Raw genomic sequence first — 20,552 nt, forward strand, 5'->3', positions numbered from 1 at the left:
TTGCGCTGTAATATTTATTGCAGCTAACCCAGAACTTGCACTGAAATCTGTGATGAGCAAAACAAAATACTGTGTTGATGAAAAACAAGTCATGCTAATTAAAATTGCTGTACCGTTTTTTATATGTCTAACCTCAATTTATTATTAAAATGACACCAACTACCTACTGTCTAGCTAGCAACACTGTCGGATAGTAAACTAATCCAGTTTCAGCCAGGGGAAACACTCCCTTGGTGGCAGCCGACTGGCTTTTGAACAACAAGTTTTTTTGTTGACCACGTTATTTGTAATTCGGTATCCTGTATGTCAATTAGAATGACGTCCTGTTGTTGCTAAGGCGTTGAAAACAACCGAGGAAAAACGTTCATAGCGAATCCGAAACCGGCTTAGGTGGGGCGTATGCGGTAAGACGGCTGATGCAATGTTTTACACTTTGTGAGTTTATAGTGCAGAATTATCTTATGTGCTTCATAACACCGCTTGATCAGCCTACACGAAATACCTCTGTTTGTAGGAAAGTGCAACTGCACACTTCCCTTTTTCAAAAGGTTTAATAAAAGAAAGCTTTTTGATTTATATAATTTATGTTGAAGTAAATGATGTTTCGAAACCGGCGCCATTGTGGCTCTACATACAGTCAACAACACTTAGGAATTGTTGTAGCTGAGACCAACATGGCGAACATAGTTGTGCAGTTTCATAACCTTCCTCTTTTTCTATAAATCTTGTATCCAATCATATCTCTGACTATCACAGTGGGGGGCGTTTTAACAGTGTGATTGAGAAACGAAATGACCTATTAAAGTTCTTCTCCATAAACAGTTCGCGATTGTTTCACGCTGTTGTCCAATCGCTGTGCTCAAGTCGTTTTGAGTGACTTGCGTAGCAGTTCAGTGGGGGGAAGGGGTCGTTGAAGTTGATAGATCCGCCATCTTGAAGGTCCGAATTGATGGTCAGCCTTTTTTCCCGCTTGCAAAACCTGCTGTAAACCATTTATTTTCCAGTAAGGTGTTTATTCTTCAATTTATTCACGTTCAAGACAATCATAGGGGAAGTTTTTAAAAAGTCCATGTCGGGAAGTGTCCATTTATACCGCTGTTTATTGGTATGTAGCGCATGCCGCTCTTGTTTTTTTTTTAATCAGAGGAGTTGTTCAGAACTCCGGTGTGTTTTGCAGTCAGAGTGCTTATGAATTTTTTTCAAAATGTTTTATTATAAACTGTTGAATTGTGTGTATGATTTGTTTTGGGGTACTAGTTTAAACTGTATTCATGTGTGTGTTTATTTATTTATTTATTTATTTAGCACAAAGCGTGTACGATTGAAATGAGCCGGTTGACAAGTTCTTGTTTTGGTGGTTTTTTTTGTTTGTTTGTTTTACCAGCCGGATGGAATTAATTCGACTGGCTCATCTGACTGAATTGAATTCAGTCGTATATCTCATATCTAGTCGCTGCTGTTTATATATTAGTTTTTAGATGGGTAATTTCTCTTGGTAGTCTGTTTGCTTTTAAAAAAAAATACATTATGTATGCGGTATAAATAAAAATCCACTAATAATGCTTCAGTTAGCTGTGATCAAGCGAACTTATTCTTAAATACAGTTTATTTTATTGGCAGGTGTTAGCATACATACTTACATTGTGTGATATGAATATTAATCACTTATCTCCTAAATGATGAGAAAAGTGTGTCGGACAGATTTCGAAGCTTATAAATAATTTGTCTGGGCCCAGCATAATAAATTGAAAAAACGTAAACGGGCAATCCGAATTGGTTTGAAATCAAGAATTCATGTGAATCTCTTGGAGCGTTAGATTTTACTTAATGATTTTTTACTTTCCTGGTAAATAAGTAAAATCTTTTAACGCAGCCGTTGTACAGAGCTAGAGTTGAGGTGAACATAGACGTGAGGCGGGTTGAATTCCAGTTTTTCCACATTGCTGCAACTAGGACTATATATAGTATTGTCATATTTCAATCAGATCAAACAACACTAATCACAGGGTGCCCTGTATTTATACTGTTATGTAGAGTTTGCATTTAGTTAGCTACAAGACCCCTAGACAGTATTTCCACGTTTCGTAAACATCAGAGTTGAGATTTATTTGTTGAGTTTGTTTCTTATATATTTTATGTAGCCTATAATACATATTTAGTAAGATCCATTATTGCTAATTAACCGCACCCACTCTGGGGATTTAGGAGCTACAAACTGTATTATTTGTGTTAATACGCACGCCTTCATCTGCATTATTTTATGATACTTGTTTGGTTTGGCTAGTATTTTGCAGCCTAGGAAAGAAAATCCATTTCCTATACCATCTGTTGTAGAAGACCCAAAAGGAGATACACAAGAAATGAATTGTATCTGTATTGTTCTGTATTGTACATATGACTGTGGGTTTGAGTCAGACTCCTGATACAGTTCTGAAAAACAACAAAATGGATTAGCGGTCAAGCATGACGTCAAGCTCTAAATACCATTTCACACACAAATATCGCTACTGAGCCGTATCAGAGACGTTTAAAAATTCTTTAAAATACCCATTCACAGCACGAAATTGCGCTATTTATGCTGGTATAATACCGTCATAACCCTTTCACACAGCTAAAGGGATCATGCGAGTACAACTTTCAAACCTGTCAGTCAACAAATCGTTTTCATGGCAACAGAAACAAAACAAACAAATAAGCAGGATGTCGTGGGTAAGCTACTTAACAAAAAAAAAAAAGAAATTGTGTGTAATATATAATATGTATGTATCTATCTCAGTGTCTTATCTTTTAGTAAATGGCGCTGGAGAACTGTAGTGTACTGTAAACTTCCCTGTGCTCGCTTTGTCTGCTATATATATATATATATATATAATAAAATGTGGAAAATAAAAATATTTAAGTGGGGACGCATTATTAATATTATTTTCGTTCCGCCATCTGATGCCAACTGCAGTGTATTAAAAGTAGGCTTGTCGACCAATTAAAAAAAAAAAAAAATATATATATATATATATATATATATATATATATAAATTCTACCTATTGCATATACTGTCAACAGCTACAATATATATATATATATATATATATATATATATATATATATATATTTTTTTTTTTTAACCGTCTGTTGTTTGCTTTGAGTTTCATCTGCATTCTCAAAGTCCACCAATCACATTAACTGGATTTGTGCAGAGTCTTATGTCCCCAAATTTTGCAGTTCAAAGTGCCTCATCTGTTTAATAGCTGCCACTCCTAGAATTGTAAAGTTAACAATTCCTTAACTTCTTCCGGTCTCCAATTACTACCTTGTTCTTGGCCAGACATTGTATTTGAAAAACATGAATGCGTCGACAAAAATACACAACATGTCTGGTATAGTCACGTGGGATGTTGACTTTCAATCCACGCACACTACAGCGCATCAGTGCCAGCATAGCATTTCACACAGGAGTAGAGACGGCATAAAATATGATGGCTCTGTGACGGTATACGGTGCCGTGGAAAAGTATTTGCCCCCTGTCTGATTTTCTGCATTTTTGTATATTTTAGACAATGAATGTTATTAGATCTTCAACCAAAGCCTAATATTAGATAAAAAGGGACCCTGAGTGAACAAATAACACAAAAATTTGATACATATTTCATTTATTTATTAAAGAAAGTTATGCAACACCCAATGCCCCCGTGTGAAAAAGTAATTGCCCCTTTAGACTCAATAACTGGTTACACCACCTTTAGTAGCAATAACTGCAACCAAACGCTTCCTGTAGTTATTGATTAGTCTTTCACAGCGCCGTGGAGGAATGTTGGCCCACTTCTCCATGCAGAACTGCTTCAACTCGGTGACATTTGTGGGTTTTTGAGCATGAACTGCTCATTTCAGGTCCTGCCACAACATCTCAATGGGGTTTAGGTCTGGACTTTGACTAGGTCATTCCAAAACTTTAAATTTCTTGTTCTTCAACCATTCAGATGTAGACTTGCTTGTGTGTTTTGGATCATTGTCTTGCTGCATGACCCAGCTGCGCTTCAGCTTCAGCTCACGGACGGATGGGCTGACATTCTCCTGTAGAATTCTCTGATACAGAGCAGAATTCATAGTTCCTTCAATGATGGCAAGACGTCCGGGTCCTGATGCAGCAAAGCATCCTCAAACCATGACATTACCACCACTATGCTTGACCGTTGGTATGAGGTTCTTACTGTGGAATGCAGTGTTTGGTTTTCGACAGACATAACAAGGCCCATGTCGGCCAAAAAGTTCCACTTTTGACTCATCTGTCCATAGAACATTGTTCCAGAACTCTTGAGGATCATCCAGGTGCTTTTTGGCAAACTTGAGACGAGCATTCATGTTCTTCTTAGTGAGCAATGGTTTCCGCCTTGCTGCTCTGCCATGAATCCCATTTTTGCCCAGTGTCTTTCTGATGGTGGAGTCATGAACACTGACCTTAGCCGAGGCGAGACAGGCCTGCAGATCCCTGGATGTTGTTCTAGGGGTCTTTGTGACTTCCTGGACGATTTTACGCCTTGCTCTTGGAGAGATTTTGGCAGGATGGCGACTCATGGGAAGATTCACTACTGTCCCAAACTTTCTCCATTTGGACAATATGGCTCTGACTGTGGTTCGGTGGAGCCCCAGAGCCTTTCCAGACTGATAGGCATCAACAACTTTTTTCCTGGAGGTCTTCAGGAATTTCTTTTGTTTGTGGCATGATGTGCCTCTAGAACCTATTAATGTGGTATCTTGTAACAATTGTAAGTCGTCCTGGATAAGGACGTCTGCTAAGAAATAAATAATAATAATAATAATAATAATAATAATAATAGAACCTGTGTGCTGACAACTTCAATCTGATGGTAAGGGCTAAAGTTAGTCAGATTTATATTGGGCAGGGCTGGCCCAAATCAGGATTGGTTGTTAACCAAAGTACTCAAACAGCTGACCCTAATTATCCCTTTAGTTGGGTTGAGTTGAAGTTGGGAGGGGGGAGGCAATAACTTTCACACCTGAAGATTGCATGTTTGATTACCTTGCACACCAAATAATTGAAAGAAGCACCAAACTTTGGTGTCGTTTTTTCTCTCAGACTCCAGCTATATACTACTACAAACCACAAAAAAATCTGACCAAATACAATGTGAAAAATGTGCAAAAATGCAGAAAATCAGACTGGGCAAATACTTTTTCACGGCACTGTATAGGCAATTCACACAGGCCAAAATGCAGCATCAGTTGCCGGATCTAAGCCGTCATAACTCGTCTGTGTGAAAGGGGTACAACCAAAGATCTTCTATATACACAAGATAATCAACTCTGCCTTTTCTTCCATCCCTGTTGAACCAGTGTATCATGGGAATCCAAAGAGTTCTGGTAGCGACTTATCCCCTATCTGTATAATGTAAAATGTGTCTCATTTCCTATTCCAAGTCTTTAAAACGATTGCATTTTTAAACACAATTCACCCTAGATTTATGTGGAGATACTCCTCCTTAACACATACGTGTTATTTCTACAATCAGTGTTTTCACCTGGCCTGACGAGCTCTTTATCGCTGAAGTGCTGTCAGAAATTGCCACTGTCATGCATATTCATGAGCAGTCAAGACTGGGGCGTAGTTAGGTTTTCAAGGATAGACAATAACTAGTACAGTAATCCGGCGCGTAGCCGTTTGTTTTCATATTCAGCTTTTATTAGGGATCTCCTCTAAATCCCTTGTTTAGAAAGATACAGGGTATTAATGCTTGTGACAGGGTAGCCGTCTGCTGTGTTGGTGTGTGCATTCGCTGCTGAGTGATAGGCAGGCGATTGAGACGGAGGTTGAAGTTCATACGCCCTGCAGGCGAACATAATTTATTTACACATCATCAACATACTGAACAGCTCACGTGGCACTAACAGCAATGGGCAGCGCACGGAGCACATAAAACACAGTGTATGAAAAACTTTGGTAGGATCTACAATCTTTTGAACTAATCTTCTCTGTTCAATAATAAACTAACTTTGCTGAAGAGATTGATCATGGCGTATAAGTGGTTAGGGCGGATATGTGACGGATTACTGTACTACAGTATAATGCCTCGGAGGTTGTGGCAATATTAAAATCAATAGTAATAGCTCTCTCCATTTTTCTGCGGGGTGATCTTTTGATATACACAAATCAAATATAAAGTTTAAGAGGATATAAGTAAAACACATAAAATACATTAAGAACTACTATTGTTAGAGTGTTCAAAACTGTTCAGTCATGAATTGCAACCGTAACTGAGAACTGAGCTAAGAATATAAATACAAGATGATAATTAAGAGATGTAAATTTACATGTTTTTAAATGAAGCAGTTGCTATTAATTGAGATATAGACAATACATTTAATAATGGACACTATTTTTAATAAGGCATATTTGCAACTTTATTTTATGTATTGCTCTATTTTGTCCAAAACAATATATATGTAATATATCATTTTTTTTTATCACAATTCAAATCATCAGACACTATCAATTTGTACAGATAAACATTAAAAACAGATATAATTTATACAGTACATGCGCTTATCGGCAACTCTGATAGACTTTTGATTATTAACATTTTTACAGGAACCAATCCTATCCTGTTGTCTTGTGTGTGTATAGAAGATCTTTGGTACAACATCTACATTCAGCCCAGCCCCCTACAGAATTCTATAAATACGCTTTCTTTCCTCACAGCTATTCATAAGAAAACTCCACTCTGTTAAAAGGGATAACAACTTGGCTTTTACTTGAATGAATTTCCCATCCCTTTATTATTATTTGTTTATTTAGCAGACACCTTTATCCAAGGCGACTTGCAGAGAGAGACTAGGGTGTGTGAACTATGTATCAGCTGCAGAGTCACAGCAAAGTCAACAAGGAGGTTCAGTGATTTGCTCAGGGTCACACAGTGAGTCAGTGAGTGAGCTGAGCTTTGAACCAGGGACCTCCTTGGCCACACAGCCTCTTCATCCTCCTTTAGTATTGCCTCAAAATGGGATATCATTTTGTTAGTCTTGAAATATTATAGCTACCCTGTATGTCATTGTGATTTCAACCAAGTATTTGAAGCCAACGAGAACCCAGCCTTATAGAACCCAAGTACAGTCGGCGGCACTTTATCGGGACGCCTCGGGAGAAGTAAAAATATCCCGAATAAGCAGCCGTCCCAATTAAACGAGAGGCATTTGAGACAACCTTAGTCATACTTTTTTGTTTCTCAATGAAAAGAAAAATAATGAAATCGCATCACATTCTGATTAAATGTATAATATAAAATATTTTTAATCCTAAACAAAATGAATTGTTTTTTATTTTTACATGAAATGAAAAATAATTAAATCACATCTTCACAAGGCGAGGCACCTGCGATGTTGACACACCAACTTTCTTTGCAACAGCAGCCTGAGACACCACAGGGAACTCCAGCTCCTTCAAGAGTTCAATGTGGTTTACGCAATTACACAAGTCACAGTGTAATCACGTACTCACAGCACTGTGCTATGTCTTGCTCCGAAAAGCAATCTCCATTCATCATTTGAAAGTACTGTATCCCAATTAAACTACATAAACAGCATTGGGAAATTGGGAAGAACCGTCTCAGAGAGTTGTATCCCATGTAAGCAGACATCCAGATTATCAGTATCCTGATTAGGCAGCGCCGACTTTGTACCAACAAAGTAAGTGACTATTATGACTGGGTGAATGAAATCATTTGGGGGGGGGGGGATGATAGATTTCCAGAAGGACTCGCTTATGTCACAAAAAAATACTGATATTTGTTTCCTTCGACTTAAATTCATGAAATGTAAATTTTTTTTCTATTGATCTTTTTGCCTTTTAAATGCTAATTTGTAGAATTTCAATAATGTATGCTGCAAAAACAGAAATCCACGGTTCCTTTTACAAAATCCATTTTTGCATGATACACATGTGGAGTCCATGTAAAATAAATAAATACAAAATAGTTGTAAAACTAAAGTCCCTTTAACATTGTTTTTAAAATCACCTTCTATAGAAAGGCTTCCCAAGTAGACAGGGGCATGTTGTCTGAAAACACAACCTCCAAGGCTTGATCTACAGAAAGCAGGACTGGTTTAAGAGGCTGACATCAGCTGGGCATAAGCCTTTTAGGTCAAGAAGACTACTGTTGTTCTTTTGTGGTACAGGAGGCCAGAGTAGACAATCATTGTAATGGTACATCACATTTTGTTAAAAAAAATATACAGGCAGGCAGCAGAGGTCTAAATTGTAGTTTATAGATAGTCATTTTAGGCAGGCCAACAAACTGCAAACTGAGCTTCACAACTCTGCAGCAGCTGTGTCCAGATAAACCACACAATTGTGCAGTATCATGGAGATGTATGAACAGTGCTTTGGTGACTGATCGAATGTGGTCCTGGTGGCATTAGACAAACTTTACCAGGGTCTAGCCAAGTTAGATTTGTACAAAAATGTGATCGTGATCCTTGCATGCTGTGACCAACAGTCCTATTATATTAAACAGTTTCATTACATTAGTCTATTGTTGCTTTAATTAAACACGGCTTGGTTTGTCTAGAAGCATTCCTCTGTATAATTATGTTGGTGAGGAAACCCAGTGTTTTGGTGTAGTTGATTCAGAGGGGAAAAAAACTGTCTAGTCAGATAGAACTTAGTGAGGTGGGGTGCATTTATTTGATACCTATCTTAAAAAAGCAACACACAAAAAAAATAATAAACTGCAACCAAATAACAAGCAACAAGTAAACTGACCAGTTTGTGAATATTTATTTATATTATATTTAATATTTAGTTATTTGATGCCTTCTGATAAATGAAACCCTGCATGTCAAAGTTATTTAAGATTATGCATTTGTTTGTTGTTTCTACCGGTCATATAACTTCAAAATATTAAATAAAAATGAAAATTATAATTCATTTTTTTTAGGGCTGTATTAGAAGGTTTGAAGGTTCGTTTCGCTAGCCAGGAATTTTGAAGATTGTTTTAAACCTTCGAATGTTCGTCAGACGCCATTCATGCACTGTGCGTTTTTTTTTTTTTTTTTTCTGTTAACAGAAATCCCATACATGCCAACAGTCCCTATGTGGTCAGGACAGTCCCGATTTTCCTAGCAAATGCCCCACGTCCCGATGCATAGGAAGAGTCCCGATATTTACCCATAGAAATAAAATAATTTATTCTGCACAGTAGTTAGTGAAAACCACACACTGTGCACTTCGTGCGGCTGACACATCTGCTGATCACTAATACAAGGGTAAGAACGCTTCATTATGTCTATTTTTACTGTCATAATGGTCGTGTCGTGTTGAGTTGTCTGTCTGTTATATGATAGTGTTTTTTGCGTATGACCCCACCCATCCCCCCCGCGAGCATCCCACTGAACAGTTTCCAAATGTTGGCAATCGTTTGACAATGTGTAAATACTATAAATCACACATTAAATGTCACTCGCATGCAAAATTCAATCTTTTTATTTGTACAATGCATATTACTTAAACAAAAGTTGTTGTATTAAAATCCATCCAAATTTTTATGCGTAGCAACTCTATATGTGCCGCTGCTGTGTATGGAGCCAGGTATATTATCCAGGTATATTACCTATAGCGGTTGTAGTTCTTCAGTAAAATATGTACCTAGTGTACAAGACAGTATAAGAGAAGTGCTATGGTAGAATATGTTTGAAACATATAAAATATACGCTTACACTAATTATTTTAGTTTTGAAAAAACTGAGCACTCTCCGTCCCTCCCCCCTCCAGCCCGTGTTAACCAGAGGCAAATTTCTTCATTCACCATATTGACAGCAAAGCGGTAGCGTAAGCTGTATTGAAAGAAATGTCTCTCAATCCCTCTGCTGTTTGGTATTTTTTATGTTAAATGCCCAGACGACCAAAGAAAAAGTTGAATGCAAACTGTGCAAGTGATTGTTGATGTATCATGGAGGCACATCCAATCTGTGGGGTCACTTTACAATCATTAGTTCATATTATTATTATTATTATTATTATTATTATTATTATTATTAGTCATAGTAAAATGTGACTGATAACCTGCTTGGAACGGTGACTGTTAAATTAAGTTTGTTTTGCCTAAGTCCGGTGCAGTTAGTGCTTCTGCAATTCAAGCTTACGCACAAGCAGCACTAATTACCTGTAAATAAACAACGTGTATTTATTTTTATTTAAATTATAAAAACATGATTACTGTTCTACATAATGTATTTTTAAACTACATATGAATGTTTTATTCCATTTATATGGCTTACCTGTAAAATAATAGGATTTTCAATCAAATATAAACAAGTAGCTATGGTGACGTACCATCGATGTTTCAAACCTTCCTTCGATAATGTGGTCCGAACCTTCGAAGGTCAAAATGTACCTGTCGTTGCAGCCCTAATTTTTTTTAAGATGGTTAACTCCATGCAAGACTTCACAATGAGTCATAACCTTTGGACCACATAGATTGTTGCTGTGTAGCTGTAGTGCCTGTCTCTATTACTGCCAAGATTATACCTTTTACTTTTTAGCTTTAAAATCTTCCTCACCTTTAAGAAGATACAGCTTTACGTATAAGTAGTTATTTCCACACGTGCATTTTGAAAAATATAGCTTCACAATATACTGGTATTGCAAAACTATTGTTTTATTCACAAAGGTGAAAACCAAATCCTGCTTTCTAGGTTAAGATTTTAAATTAAATCAGTCAAGCCTTACTGTAAGTCATGTTTGTCCATTTGTGATGAAAGTTATTGAGAGTATTTGAATCTGCAAGTATATGGAAGCATCAGTCCATCTGGTTTAACTTTTAAGAGTTTTGTTTGGAAATCCAGGAGTAGGTTTGTTGAATGTACTTCTGTAACTTGCATTCCACACTGTAATGTTTCTTTCTTTACCTTTATACTTTATCTGTGAGGTGATCATTCTACATGTCTTAACAAATTGTTTATGTAGTCATTATAAAGTACATTTCTGATGTTCATTTTTGCAGTACGAACAGTCACAGGTGCTGTATTGTTAAGCAGGTAGTACCTGTTTTTTACAAAATAGATCTTCACGGATTTTATTAAGTTTGGAGCACACTTACCCGAAATCACACTGATCACACTTGCCCGAAATACCAAAGTTGAAGAGAACTATCAGCCTAAAAGACATTTTTTTTTGTGCTATGCAGTATTAATGTTGGCTATGTTACATTTGTATAAATGTGTAATTTGTAATCCAGTATGTTTTGTATATTTCAGGTGCACACTGACTTGCTGGGCCGACACCAGTCTTGCTGCTGTAGTGAGATATTCAAAGGGTTTCTTCTGTTGCTGCTGCTTAGAAAGCCTGTAATGGGCAAGAACTCACAAAGAACACAAGTGTCATTTTATTTTTGATTTGTATTTTGCGTTGAGGTTACTGATTCGACCAGGTATGTCTCTTCCTGAAATTATTTGACGTGAAAGGTGAATACAAAAAAACATCCTTCACAAGTTTCATATAAAACTTAATTGGTTTCTGATTCAGGGCATTTGTTTGTAGATTTTCTATTTTTAAAAAGAAATGGGAAAAAAAGGAGGCATGGATTCTGTGCGTGGGAATATAACAAAATGGCTTCATTTAGCACAGATGACCTGGAAAATGTGTTGCACTAGCCTCTCTAACTATCTTTTTTGATGATCAGCAGCCTGCTATCTGAAGTTGAATTGCTCTTGTCAGCTGACATGTGACTGACTACTTACATGTGACAACTTCTAGCTAAAACTAAGCTGCAGTTACTGTACACCCTGATGCAGAAAAAATGATGTGAATACTCTGGCACTTTTTTTGGTTTAAGAACCTTGTTACGTCTACCTCTTTCTGTTTTCTGCTATTAGCACATCATGTTCTGGAAGTTTGATCTACATACATCATCACATATAGACACTCTTCTAGAGAAGGAAGATGTCACACTTACAGAACTTATGGATGAGGAAGATGTCTTGCAGGAATGTAAAGCTCAGAACCACAAACTAGTAGAGTTCCTGCTGAAATCTCAATGGATGGAGGATTTGGTAACCTACATAACACAAGAACCATCAGAGGACATGGATGAGAAAGTTAGATACAAGTGTGTATTTTTATAATGCCAATACATGTTTTGGTTTTTTTTGCTGGTTCATAGCTTACAATTTTGTAATGTGTAGTACACCATAAGTCTGTTATTTTTTTAATGTTTTTAAATTTGTTACGGTACTGATTATTTGTTTTATGTCAAATGCCCAAAATAACATGGATTAAAAAAAAAAAAAATGCACATGCTATCTAATGCAGTAGGTACATCTTGGTTTATAATACTTGATTTTTTTAGATACTACAGTAAAGTAATAGTTTAAAATAATATACTAATCAGTAATCTCTTGTTGATTCTAGGTACCCAAACATATCCTGTGAACTCCTAACATCAGATGTAGCACAAGTCAATGACAGATTGGGAGAAGATGAAAGCTTGCTAATGAAACTCTATGGGTTTCTACAGAACGAGTCCCCTCTTAATCCTCTACTGGCTAGTTTCTTTAGTAAGGTGCTGAGTATTCTTATCAGCAGGAAACCAGAACAGGTGAATATGCAGCTCATGTCATTAACAGTAGAAACCCCCCACACATTTCTGTATGTTCTAAACCAGTATTGTAAGGCATCTTTAAGAATCATTATTCATCATTTATTTATGTTTTGTTCTCTAGATTGTGGAATTCCTTCGGAAGAGAGAGGATTTTGTGGACTTAATGATTAAACATATAGGGACCTCAGCTATTATGGATTTGCTGCTCAGATTGTTGACATGCATAGAACCGCAACAGCTTAGGCAAGATGTTTTAAATGTAAGTGCTACAAACATTCCCATTTACATGTGGAATTACTGGTCATAACAAATTTTAATCTTAGTTGTGAGGAACATAAAGTTGTAGTGGAGGCACATTTCAAATCTGGAGATCCCTTTCTGTCCATCTGTATGTAACACTATGACTTTCCTGTATGTACTTACAGTGGATGTATGGTGAAATTGGTCAAAACGTCTTTTCTGTTCATGTTGTAGCAATGTGTTTTTGTACATTACAAATAAACGTATGCATGATTCCTTAGAGAAGCAGTCCCTGAGACTTGTGTAGGGCAGGTTGAGTTTGAGGATTGTCTATAGAAGTTACAAAAGGTCATTCTACAAACTAAAATCTTGTTACGTACAAGAAAAATAGAAAGTGTTAGTTCTTTATTTTTAAGTTGTGGAAATTGTCATGGTTTTGCTGAATTACATTTTTTTTTTTTTTTTTTGTTAGTGGCTAAATGAGGAAAAAATTATTCAGAGGCTTGTAGACATGATACAGCCATCTCAGGATGAAGATGTAAGTAAAAGCCAACAATGTTCCAGTGTATCATAAAATATATACAAGAAACAAATCTGTACAAGCATAAAATTGTATTCACTGTTTTCAAATGTTCATGCATTGTTGAATTGTTTTTTTTTCATAACCCCATAGGAGGCAACAGAACCAAGTTAAATAAGTATTTAGATCTGCCCCTGTTTTAGATCATTTAAAAAGCAATAGTAATAGTGCCTTCATACAACTCCATAACATTTTGTGTAATACAGGTCTGCACAGTAGTAAGGCCCTGAGGCCAGGTGCAACCCATTGCTGTATTATATCTGGTCTCTGAGGATTTTTACTAGTGCCAGTGTGCACACATTAGTTTCTTTATTCCTGCGTGCAAGTCCTCAATCTGCTACGTCTGATTATGCAAGATTATTACTTGTGTTTGTGCATATGACATGGTGATTTTGACATAAAATCTTCTTGCAATCTTACATATGTAGCTGTCAGGATATGGTATGTAGTATAAAAAATTTTCATAAAACAAAAAATCCTCATAACATGAAATCATCTAATTTATGAAATATAACCATGGTTCTGTGTATATTTGTTTCCAGAGGCACTCTAATGCATCACAGTCATTATGTGAAATCATTCGCTTAAGCAGAGACCAGATGTTCCAAGTACAGGGATGCACAGAACCAGATCCCCTGCTGGCCACACTGGAAAAGTATGAGCTTTTAATTCACCCATGAGAAATATGGATACTTCATTATGTCAAGCAGGAACTAGGAAAACATTTCATTAGAATGATTCTCCAAATAAAATGCTCAAACAAATAATGGCACAAACGTGATATTGGGTTTTTTATTAGACTGGAAGTACAAGCTATGAATTGGACTCGTACTCTAGTAGAATTAAAGCATAACTGTCTACATTTCCATCTGTGTAGAAGGGGAATGGTGAATCTTGACGCTGACTTGCTAATTAAACTTTGGACCTTTTACATTGCTTCATAGTAAACCAAACAAAACCCTGATGCATATTAAGTTCCAAGGTACCTGCTTAGTAAAGATTAAAGGTGTAATTCTGCATTTAGAAACTTTCTGATTTTGAGTGACTTTTCGTATTTTGAATCCTCTTCCCCTGTATAAACCAACATACTGGAAATATTTAGAATGTACATAGTGTAACTTAACAACTCAAGTTGAGTTGTTAAGTTACACTATGAGATAACTTTCCTTTAATTCTAAGCTAAAATGGTCTGCTTTAGAATAAAATAGCTGTGGGATTCTAAATGATTTCAGGTTTCGGGTTCGTGAAATACCTGAAAATGTTTTCGAAAGTGTGGATCACTGCTCATTTTAAAATTTTAGTTCAGTAGTGTTATATTATTATTATTATTATTATTATTATTATTATTATTATTATTATTATTATTATTATATATTTTTTTGTTGTTGTTTTTTGCTTGCTTACTAATTGCATCTTTTTCCAGGCAAGAAACTGTTGAGCAGTTACTGTCCAACATCTTTGACAAAGAGAAAAATGAGTCCGCAATTGTCAGCGTCATCCAGATACTGTTGACGCTTTTTGAGACCCGAAGGCCTGCGTAAGTATGATCTGCCTTGTGAATTTATACACCAACTTCCAGTGTGTTTGTACTTAGTCCAGATTTAATTTCCATGTGTTTTGATGTACTAGTTTTTGCTGCCTTGCAATGGAACCTCCTCACTCCACAAAGCAGACCCATCTGAAAAATGGAAGCATACCAGAATGAAAGAGGAAAACATTTAGGAAATATAGCTCCATAAAAACAGGAGAAACTGGAAATGTTCTAAAGAATATAAGTACCAGTATTTGGAAATAGGTACTAAACACTTGGATGTAGAGACACACTTGTTAAAGAATAAAATGGTGTATAAAATACAGCAACTTTTTAAACTGATGAAGAAAGACAGTTACAGTATGCTTAATGTTATTTCTGTGTGTTTCTTTTACAGCTTTGAAGGCCATTTGGAGATTTGCCCACCTGGTATGAATCATTCTTCATTTTCAGTGAATCAAAGTGTATTAGATGCCATTAAGCCAAGGCTTAAACACTTCCATGAACTGCTGCTTGAGCCTCCAAAGGTAATCATACTAAATCTCCCTTTCCACCCCATAGTTTCATTTTTTCTTTTAAAAATCACATACCATATGAGTGACTGTTTGCTACCTTACCTGAATTATTATTATTTTTATTCATGTTCTGGCATTTAAAGGAAATTAATGCTAAATTAAGGATTCTTTTATTTAATTGAAAATGGTGAAGGAATAACTGTCCCTCCAAAAGAGAAATATTAACCGGTCATTTTTTTTTTTCTTGCAGAAAAATGTCATGAAAACTACCTGGGGTGTTCTGGACCCACCAGTTGGAAACACTCGGTTGAATGTGATCAGACTAGTAGCAAGCCTTCTACAGACAAACACACATATCATAAACTTGGAGCTGATTGAGCTGAACACGGTTGGGGTCATATTTGTAAGTAAAAGATTGACCTGTATGTCTGACAAATCTGGTTATGTCCTCCAGGAAACGCGTCCTTTTTTAATTTTAAGTTCATCTAAAATATTTAACTACGGTAACTGAATATATTGTGAAGAATTAACATGATTTCAGCAATGTTGTTGCATTATATTTCCCATATACATTCTAATGTTTATAAAAAATACATGCATTTATAGAAGAGATGTATGAATTGAGAAGCACTGAAAAGGGAATTCATAGATGTTTCAGCTCAATTTCCTTCCTATCAGAAAGCAAATGTTGTTCATGCAGAATCAGATTTATAAAATAATAATAATAATAATAATAATAATAATAATAGCGGTAATATTTTATGATCTTCCCCTGCCTTTTTAAATGTTTTAATATACCTGATGTTTTTTGTTGTTTGTCCTATAGGACATGTACTTCAAATATATTTGGAACAATTTTCTTCATATACAAGTGGAAATCTGTACTGCAATGATTTTAGCCAGCCCCCCAGCCCAAAATGAAAGTACAGAAATCAACAAAGACACAGAACAACAGGAATCAGTCAGAGAAAACGACCTAGTAAAACACGTAAGTTGTAAAACTCCACATTTTCATTTTGGATGGCCGAGTGAGATCGATAGGAGCCGAGAGAAGCCAAAAGAAAAAAAGGGTGGGCGTATCTCATGAATACAGATAGCCCCGGCATCACATAGATAACACGGACATAAACAAACAAGATAGCTGCTTCTGCATCCAGCGCTCAAAGAATATCACAGACATTAGCAGAGCTTTAGATGTTATAGTAATAAAATAATGACTTGGATCGCATTTTTGAGGAGTTTGGTGATAAAACGAGTGATCAGGAGATGAAAAAACAGCAAACGAGCGGTGGGGCGGGGCTCGAGGTGCAGTACTGAGTGTCCTGTTGATATGCAGTGCTTTTTAAACCTGTTTTACTGTGAAAAAAAAAAACTTTTAAACAGCGTGTCTAAAATAAACTGCGCGTGTGAAAATAAATTGGACCTGGCGTGCGGAATAAATGGACCGCAAAGGGTTAAAACTTAATTCCTCCTTAAGAAAAAATACTGTTTTGTTTACATTTTAGCTGTTTCAGAAGTGCCAGTTAACCCAGAGAATACTTGATGCCTGGGATTCGAATGAGAAGGAACAGTAAGTAGCTTTTTCGTTTCACAGTAGGTTGGTGTAGGATTTGTGGCACACATGTCAGTCCTTGTTTTCATCACTGTTGTAGAATACAAGTCTTGGTATAAGAAGGTGCAGAAAAGTAACTTTTTTTTTTTTTTTTTTCTCAGATCAGAAGGTGGAAGACGGAGAGGGTATATGGGCCATTTGACGAGAATAGCCAATTCTATTGTGCATAATATTGAGAAGGGGCCTAATAGTGCACTAATACAGCAACTTATTGCAGGTAAATCATTCATTATTCTGGTGTTTTTGGCAGTTGGTAGTATTTAGCAAGCAATGCCATATTAAAGTATTTGTGTGTTTTGATTTTTCTATATTTGATGCATTTATTTAATGTTTACCACTCTGCTTATTATTGTAGATCTCCAGGGTGATGTGCAGGAACGATGGGAAGGATTTACAGCGGGTCACTTAGCAGAAACTAACAAGAAAAACACTGTAGATTTAGTAAGTTTTGTGACTACATATGGGTGGCTATGCTGCCATTGTAAAATACCTTGTTGTTTAAGTTTTGTCTTGTGATCCTTACTGCTATTGGAGGTAAAGGTATATCTCTGCCAAAGAGTAACTAGGATCCTGTGACCTCGATTTAAGTGGTGGTAAAATGTCTTGCTGAGTTCAGAGTCCAACTGCGGGTAGCCTATACTATGTAACCCTGTATAGCGTGGCGTTTCCCAGCTAACAGGTAAATGGATGAGGCTGTAAACCCAGCAAGAAAGTGTTTTGAAGACTGGTATAGAATTCCCTTCAGGCCCTGGGGCCACAAATGTGGTTCTTAAATGTTGCTCATGGGATTTCACTGATGGGTTTTCTAAGCATACAGAAAAAAAAACAGCAGGTAGAATCGTTTTAGAATAAACTTAGTGACATAATAGCAATTATGGTCTAGCTATAAGGACATCTCTAACTTTTCTGTTGGTAAGCGCTGACAATATCAGTGATACAGACCGCATGCTTTGAGGTAGTTGCAGAAGAATTTAAATGATTGAAAATGTGAAATCAGTCATTTTCATCTATGAGAAATCCACATTTAATGTGCAGTATTGTATGTTGGCCAGTCTGCTTATATACTTGTTTTTGTGCACAGGTAAATACCCACCGCATTCATACATCTAGCGATGATGAGGCTGACTTTAAAGAAAGTGGTTTCCATCAGGATTCGTCTTTGCAACAAGTAAGTCTGTAACTACAATTTTAAATTGATTTACAACAGTGACTTCAAATCTAGCTTGCTAATGTATTTTATGTATTTGTTTATTTGAGTTCTGGTTGCATATGTCTTTTTATATAATGAAAAAATAAAAATGTATACCTGTATGTAAATTTCACATTCTTAAGTGTTCTGTATTTTAAATTTTTTTTTTAAGCAAAATTAATATTTCAGAATATGTGCCACCTGTTAAGTTACTGTTTCATTGAGAACTTAAGGTTTTATAGTGTCAAGACTATATCATTATCGTTGGTCCTGGGTTTGCCAGGCCTTTTCTGATTATCAGATGCAACAAATGACGTCCAATTTTATTGACCAGTTTGGCTTCAATGACGAGGAGTTTGCTGATCAGGATGATGTCGTAGAGTGAGTACTTCTTCTGCATGCTGTTTACAAAAAATGTATTTCCTTGTCATGAAAAGAGGCAATTTCATTAGCTTATTAAATAAAAGTTGGTTTGTTTATAGTTAAAGTGGGCTTCAACATGGGAGGGTGTCAAACAGCGTTCCCACTAAGCTTTTTAGATACCGAGAGAGGGTAAATTATCAGTGAGAAACTTTCTGCCTCACATCAACAGTTTAATTTATTATTTTTGTTGCCATATACAATTTTGAAACAATATTCCAAAACAAGTATCTCAACCATTTTAGAATTTGCTTTACATTTAAACATATACAAGACATTTATTCTGGCTCTGCCTCTGATTCTCAATCGTCCTCTGATTATGTATAATATATAGCATTTTTATGAAGAATATATTTACCTTTATGAAGCCTGTCTAAGGTCCTATCATAACTGCATTATAAATTTGGACTGCATGCTTAACTGGTGGTCTATACAGCATTGCTTTGTACAATTGTATAAAACACTGGCACCTGCACTGCCTTCAACCAGCTTGAGAAACTTAACCTTAAGTTCTGACTAAAAAGCATAGAAATCCAATAAAACCACACAATAAAATCTATTAGTTGGATATATTACATAGTTGGATTTATTATTGTACCACACTTAAATAAGAAAAAAGGCTGTGATAAAGAACTATGATGATATAACTTAACCACATAATAATCCCACACAGGCCAACCATTATTTATTTGTTATTACTAGCTTTTCAGTTTTCACACGATCCCATTAAAAGTATGGCCTAACTGAAATATCAGAATTTTATGTAAATATACATCTCGTAGTAAGGAAACACGATTTATGAGGAGCTACATTAAAACGATGCTTCTGTCCGTAAGATTTCTGTATTTACTAGCGGGTTGCTGTTGCCATACTGTTAATTCTTAATAGACTATATTTTTACAATTTAATAATGAACAGGGAGTACAAGTTCAATGTAAACTAACTTGTGACATATTTTATGAAAAGCAGCAGCTGCTTCTTTGTTGCTATGTTATTATTATTTTATTATTTGTTTATTTAGCAGACGCCTTTATCCAAGGCGACTTACAGAGACTAGGGTGTGTGAACTATGCATCAGCTGCAGAGTCACTTACAATTACGTCTCACCCGAAAGACGGAGCACAAGGAGGTTAAGTGACTTGCTCAGGGTCACGCAGTGAGTCAGTGGCTGAGGTGGGGTGGGATTTGAACTGGGGACCTCCTGGTTACAATCCCTTTACTTTAACCACTGGACCACACAGCCTCCTATGTCCATGCTTTTGTCTAAAATCAAAGGTGTGGAATCTCAACTTTCGCAAAGCATTCACAATTTCTGGCTCAACTGGTTCATTTAACGCATCCACAAGTCAGGTAGGGTTTTTTTATTTATTTTTATTTTTTTATGTATGATCTGCAACCCATTGATACCTCATTCCTTTTCATCAGCCTTATAGAAAAAAGACAGATACAGTTTATACATGACGAACAAATGTTTACTTAATGCTACTATTGTAAAATAAACAAGCAAACAAATAATAAAAATAAACGCATTCCTATATGTGCAGACATGTGGCTTTAGAGATACCACACATTCAAATACAACAAAAATACCCTATTAAAATGGGAACATTAATAGGGTCTGAAAGCCTTGGATCAGACCTTATCCAGAAAAGTATCCCAGAGTGTGCTTTAGGTTGTTTACCTTTTGTGCTTGATTTTAACTCGGTAGATGGACCGATATTTGTGGATGGAGGGTTGTCCGACGTTTTATCAACACTTTTAAAACATTCTTGGCTAGCAATAGCAGGTGCAGCAGCGCTAGTATTTTCACTAGATTCCTGCAATGATGTTGCCCTGCAGGTTACGTTCATGCGGACTCT

The 20,552-nt window shown here is 36.2% G+C and overlaps 1 protein-coding gene across 12 annotated transcripts in view; it reads left to right on the plus strand.

The window, feature by feature from the left end:
- Positions 1–337: 337 nt before the first annotated feature.
- Positions 338–20,552, plus strand: part of LOC117432231 (serine/threonine-protein phosphatase 6 regulatory subunit 3-like) — a 32,071-nt gene continuing 11,856 nt past the window's right edge. For 2 of the 12 annotated variants that reach the window (XM_059002659.1, XM_059002662.1), the window contains exons 1-16: positions 852–1,105; positions 11,264–11,436; positions 11,882–12,114; positions 12,417–12,603; positions 12,728–12,865; positions 13,319–13,384; positions 13,969–14,081; positions 14,850–14,963; positions 15,355–15,484; positions 15,723–15,875; positions 16,299–16,460; positions 16,978–17,042; positions 17,186–17,301; positions 17,440–17,525; positions 18,166–18,252; positions 18,557–18,654. In XM_059002659.1, coding sequence (XP_058858642.1) covers positions 11,888–12,114; positions 12,417–12,603; positions 12,728–12,865; positions 13,319–13,384; positions 13,969–14,081; positions 14,850–14,963; positions 15,355–15,484; positions 15,723–15,875; positions 16,299–16,460; positions 16,978–17,042; positions 17,186–17,301; positions 17,440–17,525; positions 18,166–18,252; positions 18,557–18,654 — 1,742 coding nt within the window. In that variant the 5' untranslated portion in view covers positions 852–1,105; positions 11,264–11,436; positions 11,882–11,887. Of the gene's footprint in view, positions 405–850; positions 1,106–11,263; positions 11,437–11,881; positions 12,115–12,416; positions 12,604–12,727; positions 12,866–13,318; positions 13,385–13,968; positions 14,082–14,849; positions 14,964–15,354; positions 15,485–15,722; positions 15,876–16,298; positions 16,461–16,977; positions 17,043–17,185; positions 17,302–17,439; positions 17,526–18,165; positions 18,253–18,556; positions 18,655–20,552 lie in introns of those variants that run through there. The other 10 variants (XM_059002666.1, XM_059002667.1, XM_059002661.1 and 7 more) reach the window with 9 other exon arrangements.

This window comes from Acipenser ruthenus, chromosome 27 (assembly GCF_902713425.1).
Source record: "Acipenser ruthenus chromosome 27, fAciRut3.2 maternal haplotype, whole genome shotgun sequence".
NCBI classification, from domain to species: domain Eukaryota; kingdom Metazoa; phylum Chordata; class Actinopteri; order Acipenseriformes; family Acipenseridae; genus Acipenser; species Acipenser ruthenus.